Genomic DNA, 8,016 nt, shown 5'->3' with positions numbered 1-8,016 from the left:
CCCTGCTGCAGTTGGGGGTCACAGCTGCTCCCCACGGGAGAGCAAAAGAGAGATTGTGGAATCTCCCTCTCTGGAGACATTCCAAACCCACCCAGATGTGTTTCTGTGTCACCTGCTCCCTGTGACTGTGCTTTGGCAGGGGGGTTGGACTGGATGATCTCCAGAGGTCCCTTCCAACCCCAGCGATTCTGTGATCATGATTCTGTAACTACCTGGTAGCTACAAGGCCAAGCTAACAAATGTCCTGTTTTAACAAAGTATTTCAGAAGCAGAACTGTATTTAAAAACTGACAGCATGGCTAATCCTGCCAAATCCCCGTCCAATCCAAACCATTCTATGATTCTGAGATGTGATTTGAGCAGGTCCTGCCAATAAGTGAGTGATCGGCTTTTGAAGGATTACTTGTACTGACAGAGGCAATGCGGCACCTGTACTGCATTTTTCTGTGCATTACACAAACACAGGAGCTGCAACAGCCAGAACCGTTTCTGCATGATCTCATACTGCTCTCGGTGGGGTGAGGACACGGCCCGTACTCTCCGCAAGCTCCTCCCAGCGCCGGGCCCCGGGGCGGGTTCACGGCACACCCGGCGGGGCGGGGTGGCAGCGCAGCCCGGTGGCTCCTCGCTGCACAGGCGGGGCTGGGGCCGCGATGCTGCCGGTGGTGCCGGACGGCGATGAACGGGAGCTGGAGAGCAGCGAGGAGGGCGGCGGCACGGGCGAGGAGCGGCGGCCGGAGCGGCACGGCTGCACCTACCACGGCCTATATGGTTACCGCAGGTGAGGCGCCGGGTCCCGCCGCGGGGAGGCCGTGCCCAGGCCTGGGTCATTTCCAGCTCCCTGAATTCCCTTTATTTCTCCACCCCTCTCTTTCCCCCCAGTGAGATTCTCTCCCTCCCATAATGCACCGATTCCCCTCTCCTGCTTTTAATCGCCCTCGGGCCGTGTCTTTTCACTGCTGCAGCCCCTGTTCCCTGTTGCGTGTCACGGCTGTAAACTCACTCCCGGGAACCACTTGGGTTCCAGGTCCGCGCAGCAGGGAGCCGCCGGCGGGGATGGCAGTGCCGGAGGCGCCGTGGCACACACGCCCTCCACTGAAGACTTCAGGTAAAGCCGACCCGCAGAACAGCACAATCACGGGAACACCCCGATTTGAAGTCTTTGCCGTATTGTTGTCAGATCATTGTTAAGTCTTCTTAAGTTCTTTTAAAACATAACCCCCCGTGAAAGCATTCTGGAGTCCCCATGGCACTTCTGGAATACCTGGGGAATGGACACATATATAGAGCTTAAATAATGCATTCAACAGAAACTATCGTCCTTGAGTTGAACTCTCTTTTCTTTGCTACTAGTACTTGATATTGCTGTATTGACTTGGTTCTTCATGTAGGTAACATATAACAAAAATTTATTAATTTTCAATGGACATCTTTCCTTACAGTCTGTATTACAGTTTGGGAAACATAGGAACAAAGAGGGCAGTATCTTGTCCGTAGCTGCTGGGAAGGTCAGCCTGAGCTGACATCACAACTCCCGACTCCTGGTGAGTGGGGAAACCACTGACTGCTCATGATGGACCAAAAGTCACAGAGCTGCCTTAACTGTCACCAGAGAGAGAGCTAGCAGGGACCCCCGTGCTAGAAGCAGGTTCTGCACATGTTGAGAGACACAAAACAAAAACATTTGCCTTCTGGTAATGATTTCTTCTGGTTTTTAAAGCCTCTCCTTGCTGGACACCAACTTACCAGCTGAAGCAGAGACGGAGTTGCGCAATTTCATTGCTAAGCGTCTTACTAAAGGAGCCCTGTTTGAAGGAATGGGGAATGTAGCATCAGTGGGGCTGAGGTAAATTTTTGAAATAATTGGTGAATGAGAGCTGTAAGGAACACTGGCAGGACTGCACATCTTGCCTGCCTGCTGCTGCACTTAGGTTTAATCCTGATTCCATTTTCTCGATCTATTGCTGCCGTTAATAACAGCCTTACACAATGGCACTTTCCTTTTTTAGGTAGCTTTGAGAAAAATACTTTTGTTTTAAATTATTTACTGTTTGAATACTTGAAAAATACTACATATGTTTATGATTATTTCCTTTTAAACTCCTCTGATCAGACAGAAGAAAGAAGAGAAGATCTAAGAGCTCTACATGTGGCCATAGGAGCCATCAATGCTGGTGGTTACCTCAGAAATCATCTATGTCTGCTTTTTGCATTTACTTATTGTGACGTATCTGGAAGAAAGTAATGTAATTATTTTCTTTTTTCTTCTTTTTTTTATAGCATACCAGAAGGTAAAGTTGGTTGTTACTACTGTCGTTTCCAACAAGAAAGTCTTCTGGAAATGGCAACATTGGAATCAGACATCAATGCTCCAGAATATGTGGTTTGTTTCTTAGGTGGCTCAGAGAAAGGTCTGGAACTATATCCTTACCTTTAACTTTCTTAACCTGTATGGAGAGGGAGATGATGTAAAAATTATCTTGTCATTTTGTCTGTTTCTACTTGAAATCAGCTTGTTTGTGCACACCTTCCAGTAACTGAAAATGTCAGTAACAGCCATATACTGAAAGGAAAAAATGCAGGTCTTAACTGAGGCATCTTATTTTCCTTAAGAAGATACTTTCAGACTTGAGTTGGACAAATACATTCAAACTTTGAAGATAAATCTTGATTTGGAGGTAAAGCCTAACTTTTTTTTAAGTTGTAAAAATTAATATTTATGCAGATTAATTGCTAAAACAATCTGGAAGATCTAATCTATAAAGACAAAATAGGTGTTTCAAGTACCAGTATGAAACACTGGGAGATGTACTTGACTCACTGTAGTACAATGAATGTCTAAGGTGCTATCAACCACACAAGTCAAAAGGAAAAAAAGAAAGGGGGGACTTTTTTGTGTTAGTCATAAATCTCTTAAAGGTCACTTACAGTTAAATTTGGAGAGAAGAATAACTAATAAAAGGTAATGGTCTGCAAGGAAGTTATCGATGTCCACCTCGATTCTTACCAGTTCTGAATGTTAAGAAAGGACATTTGTGGGTTTCTTGTCACATTTTTCTAGTGGAAGTTCTGCATTTTAAGTCTCTTTGTCATCCCATCTGCTGTTGCATGGCCTTCACTTAATATATACCATAATATTACAGTTCTGGCTGTTTCTTAAAATGCAAAGCCTTTCATTGCTGATAAAGTGAGTCTTTAAATGTCAAACTCATTATTTTAGTTCACTGTGGTTTGAGGTTAAGAAGGCTCCAACATCCAAATATCTTACGTTGAGTAGATTATTAATAAAGCTTCTATTTGCATAGAAATCTAATTTGTAGTTAAAGTTTTTAATGTTTCAACTTGTTACAGCAAAAAAGCTTGGAGACCTGTGTTAGCCCCTACCTGAGGAGCTGGTTTGAGGATGCCATCTGCCCTATTCAGAGGGTCATGCAGCTCTTCCAGGACAAACTCGCCTCTCTGCTACATGCTGTAAGTGTATTTAAAACTGGGTAGCTAAAAAACCTCCAGAAGGCATCTCAGTGACTCTAGCATGGTTAAAATGTTTCTTGCATTTGCTTTCCCAGCAGGAGTAAATGAAAACTCCTTTTTCACCCCTTTTTTTGATTGTGGTTTTTTTGTTTCTTTGTTTTTGTTTTTTTTTTTTTATTCAGAGCAAGTACTTTTCCCCTGCTTATTGCTAAGGAAGCATATAACAATTTCTTCTATCAATTAAAAAAAACCCAATTACCTAATGGTGTCCATGCTGAAATAAGAATAAGAAAATTAGAAACAGCATGAGCAGGCTGTCCATGCTATAATTCCTCTGAATGAAAAGGGATGTTACATTGTGTATGTGCCTTGTGTAATTCGCTGGAAACAGAAAAGAGACTAATCCTAGCTCTAGTCCCCAAGTTTGAGGAGGCTCTGGATAGAATAATTTACAGAATGTAACTGCTGAACGTCTTCTAAGTGTGAAACCAGCTGCAATGACTACAATACAGAGTACTGTCTTGACAAGAACAATTTTTAAAATACCACATTATGTATTTATTGCTTGGAACTGCAATATCAACAAAATTAATACTGAAGTTGTATCCAGCTTTTTCCTTTTTTCCCCGCTTCTTGTTTCTTTTTTTGTTTAAGGCTCTGAGTTACACTCCTGTAGAAGTCAAAAATGCAGATGAAAGAACAGAAAAGGACATCAGCAGGTAAAAATATTTTGAGACCAAGGAACCTTTGAGTAATTTGGCTTCTGTGTATGACAGTCACCTTGGTGTCCAGGAGTTGTAAAAGAGCAAACAGTTGACAAGAGCTTTCTTTGTCAGGTTCCTGGCAGCTGCCAGCCTCCAAGGACTTGTCCAGGAAGGCACAATGACCTCTCTGTGTATTGCCATGACAGAGGAACAGCACAAGTCCATGGTTATAGATTGTAGTGGACCTCAACCCCAGCTGCATAATGGAGGTGAGATTACAGCTGTGAACACTTCATGTTTCTCCCTTGGATCCATCAGCTGCTGAGAGCTGTGACATTAGAGGCAGTTGAGGATATGCAGAAGCTTATAGGCTCCTGCCCAGAAAGTTTGGGTTCTGGCTGGAAACAGGAACACCTGTTGTCCTATGAGGTACCAGAGTAGTTTGTTATACCAGACACACTGAAACCCTGGGTTGAAAATGCTTGGTAATAAAATCCACAGTACATTTAGTTTGTGACCATGAAAGTATGACTTGTACATTTCAGGGAATCTGCAAAACTTTTTTTTCGTGTTGTGGTTTTGACAAATGTTGGGAAAAGGAATTCAACAATCAGAACCCAGTCTTGTGTAATCGCTGTAGCTGTGTTTGCCTTTCTTTCCCACATGTATTGTTTTTCCTTAAGACTTATTTCCTGGCCCAGGTATATTGTTATCAGTTGTTATGTGAGAGTGATTAAACCAGGTGAATGCAGCTGTATATTTATGTTGAGCTCATTTGCTTTTTCTCATCTCTTCTCTGTGTTCCTGAACATTTAACAGGAAGCAACAGATTCTGTGAGGATTGGATGCAGGCTTTTGTGAATGGTGCTGAAGGTGCAAATCCATTTCTCTTCCGGCAGATTTTGGAGAACTTTAAATTGAAGGTACCTGTTCATATATATTAAAGACTTGAAGAAGATATTAGGGTTACTGAGGGAGCAAATACGATATGCAAAATATTATTTTGCAGTGAATAAAAGTTTTAGGTTATTATGATGTCTATATGTCATTAACTGATTAACTCTGAAGCTTAATTTGAGGGCTGGCTTACTGTAGTTGACAAGAACAGCTGTGAAGTGGTGTGAAAGTTTCTTCAGTGAATGCTCCAAAGGTGTTTTCTCAAATTTAAAGTAAGATCCACCTTTTTTGTTGTTGTTGTTTGTTTTCTTAAAATACTGTTAATCTGAGCCTTGCACATGCAATCTCATGTAACTGGTACCATGGGTTCAGTCGTTAACACTTCTTAAGTGAGCTGCCATAACATGAGAATTCTTGCTACAAGTTGGACACATCACGTTGTGTTCACATATTTTGCATCATTACAGTAAAAGCTATAATATGCATCCAAGACGATATTCAGTTCTTACATTACTCTTAAGTAGTAATACAAAATTTTTATTGGAAATGCTTTTGCTTCTCGTGCTATTTGTCCTTTATTTTCCACAACAATGTGTTTTCGTTCCATGTAGGAGGATAAGAAAATGCTCTGTTACTCTTTCCCCAGGCTATCCAGGACCTTAACAACCTGAAGAGGTTTATCCGCCAGGCTGAAATGAACCACTACGCCTTGTTCAAGTGCTACCTGTTCCTGAAGAACTGTGGCAGTGGAGACATCCTGCTGAAGATTGTGAAAGTAGAACATGCAGAAATGCCAGAAGCTAGGAATGTAGTGACTGTCCTGGAGGAATTCATGAGGGAAACATCAGTGGCTTAAAATTATCTGACGTATAAATAATTTCTTCTGTGCAGCTATTGCAGGATTTTAAATTTATATTTAAAAGTATTGCCCAACTCAAACCTTAGTTGCAGTTTCACCTGCCTTTTCTTGTTTTTAGACAAAGCAGTATGAGCTTTTTAAATGTGTAAATATCAGATAATATTAACTCCTGCAGAGTTTTCAGATTCTCCAGCTGACTTGCTCCTGTTCTGAGGAAATAATGACATTTGATTTTTACAGTCATTGCAAAACCAAACCCCAATCCCTTACCTGGCAAGCATTTCACTGTTTTAAATATTTTAAGTATTTTAAAAATAATTTCGATCTGGCTACTGTGTCTTAATAAAGAAGCACAAACATCTGGATAGATGTAGATAATAAATGAATTAATCATATTAGTTAAGAGAACCTAGGTAACAAGTCCATAGCTGGTTTCCGCTTTCAAACTAGTGGTTTGTTCTTCTGCCACTGGATAAACAAGTTGTTAATTGGTACGGAACAGAGCTGCCTTAAGACTGAACCATTGCAGTGATCAGTTTGTATGTGCCTGTATGTACGCATACATACACACAACAGCTATCTGAAACTCCCAGGCTCTTTGATGTACCCTCTTCTTCCTTAGTCTGAAGTGTGATCAAGACCTTCTTTGTATGTTCTTCTATTACAGTTTTGCATAACTGTAAATTACTGTATGTTTTTCAATCATGAAGAAACGAAAAAGTTCCCACATCTAATAATAAGACCTCTTCAGAATTTGAAGGAAATTAACTTCCCAACTTAATTACTCATACTTTAAAACATTTCTCTGTATTTCAGCAATGAATTCTTACCCACATCATGGGACACACAGGCAGCAGAATACCTGAAGGAAATCTTTATCTACAGCTGGAATAAAAACTCACAAAGTCTCTGAGTAACTTCAGAAAGAGGATGATTTCTGTAAACCTGATACAAGCAAAATTCCCTGTTGGTTCCCTTTGCAGCAGAGGGTGTTTGAACAACTCGCCCTGAAACAGTGACTGTAACTAACGTGGTTCAGTGTGACTTGTGCCAATGCTCTGTACTGTGATGGCAGAAGTTGCTGCTTTTCTGTGGCACCATCACGTTGAACCTATAATAAGGATGACAATAAAACACATTCAAAACCTCAACAGTGTACCTATAAATTATCAATGAGTGTGGTCCTTGACGTCTCCTGTTTAAAACCCTTTATCCCTCAATGCAGAGGAGCTGCAAGTGTGGTATTAGCAGCCAAGGTGACATACGGTGTCATATTTGGGCAGGTCAAACAAGAAAAGAAAAGTAGTGTGAAAGAAAACAAACTCCTCATTCAATCATTTGCAGGAGCTCTGAGAAGTAACAAGTGTTTTCTTTCATGAGTGAGCACCACTCAATGAAACATATCACCCTTTGTTGCTCCTGTACATTTCTAGCAAAATTGGAGCACTGATTGTTCAGTTTTTTGGCTGATCAGGACAGAAGAGTGAGCTCAGTGCTTAAATAAGTTGGATGTGAAAAACAGGTAGCAAGAAAAATGTAGGGTACTAGTAGGCAGTAACACTTTGTATTAATTGACAAAAACTGACAAAACCCACCTTACCTTCTTGCTGAAAGTCCTCATCTAATTAATAGAGATTTGAGTGTCTCGGAAAGCTCAGTTCAGTGCAGAGAACTGACAGCAAGAGCTGAGTCCTACACATGGTAACAGTGATCTGCCTCCCTTGGGAGTAGCACATCTGACAGGAACTGCTCCTATAGACATCTTCATTCCTGTAATTTACACTTTAACCCAGTGTTTCCCAACAAAAACACAACTTATTTTTCAAAATAAGCCTCCCCCTTGCACATTGGTAGAAGGATTTTTATTTTAACCAGTTGGAGGTTTACTGCAGAACTTTCTGGATATGTTGTTTCCACTCTTGATTCAAGAGATGGGTGTTGGCTCTGAGATTTGAAAATATTCAGTAGAGCCTGATGTTAAAAGAGCACAACCCTCCTCCCCAGTACAAAAATTTACTCAAATCTACTTGGTCGTCAACTTCCCTGCAGTTCTGAGGTCACAACTGCACTGAAGGGACAGCTGCC

General features: G+C 41.3%; 1 protein-coding gene across 2 annotated transcripts; it reads left to right on the top strand.

Annotated features, from left to right (window-relative positions):
• The first annotated feature begins 601 nt into the window (after positions 1-601).
• Positions 602-7,068, top strand: LOC309580170 (protein Njmu-R1). 2 transcript variants are annotated; one of them, XM_082293965.1, is made up of 10 exons: positions 602-781; positions 1,028-1,108; positions 1,721-1,846; positions 2,281-2,421; positions 2,621-2,678; positions 3,352-3,471; positions 4,126-4,190; positions 4,308-4,444; positions 4,995-5,098; positions 5,719-7,068. In XM_082293965.1, exons 1-10 carry the CDS (start codon positions 654-656, stop codon positions 5,926-5,928), a joined length of 1,170 nt encoding a protein of 389 aa, XP_082150091.1. In that variant the 5' UTR covers positions 602-653; the 3' UTR covers positions 5,929-7,068. The 2 variants fall into 2 exon arrangements, with proteins under 2 accessions (XP_082150091.1, XP_082150092.1); XM_082293966.1 differs by lacking the exon at positions 1,721-1,846.
• Positions 7,069-8,016: the final 948 nt, after the last annotated feature.

The sequence above is a fragment of the Coloeus monedula genome (genome assembly GCF_965178545.1).
Source record: "Coloeus monedula genome assembly, chromosome: 19".
NCBI lineage: Eukaryota > Metazoa > Chordata > Aves > Passeriformes > Corvidae > Coloeus > Coloeus monedula.
Note: the sequence above shows the minus strand (reverse complement) of the source record. Positions and strands in the feature narration are given on the sequence as shown.

What these genes read in the sequence shown, in the direction of transcription:
- LOC309580170 (XM_082293965.1), top strand. Translation starts at nt 654, where the DNA reads ATGCTGCCGGTGGTGCCGGACGGCGATGAACGGGAGCTGGAGAGCAGC. An exon ending in TCGCCTCTCTGCTACATGCT is followed by an intron (nt 3,472 to 4,125) that starts GTAAGTGTATTT and finishes TTTTTGTTTAAG; the next exon opens with GCTCTGAGTTACACTCCTGT. An exon ending in TGGAGAACTTTAAATTGAAG is followed by an intron (nt 5,099 to 5,718) that starts GTACCTGTTCAT and finishes CTCTTTCCCCAG; the next exon opens with GCTATCCAGGACCTTAACAA.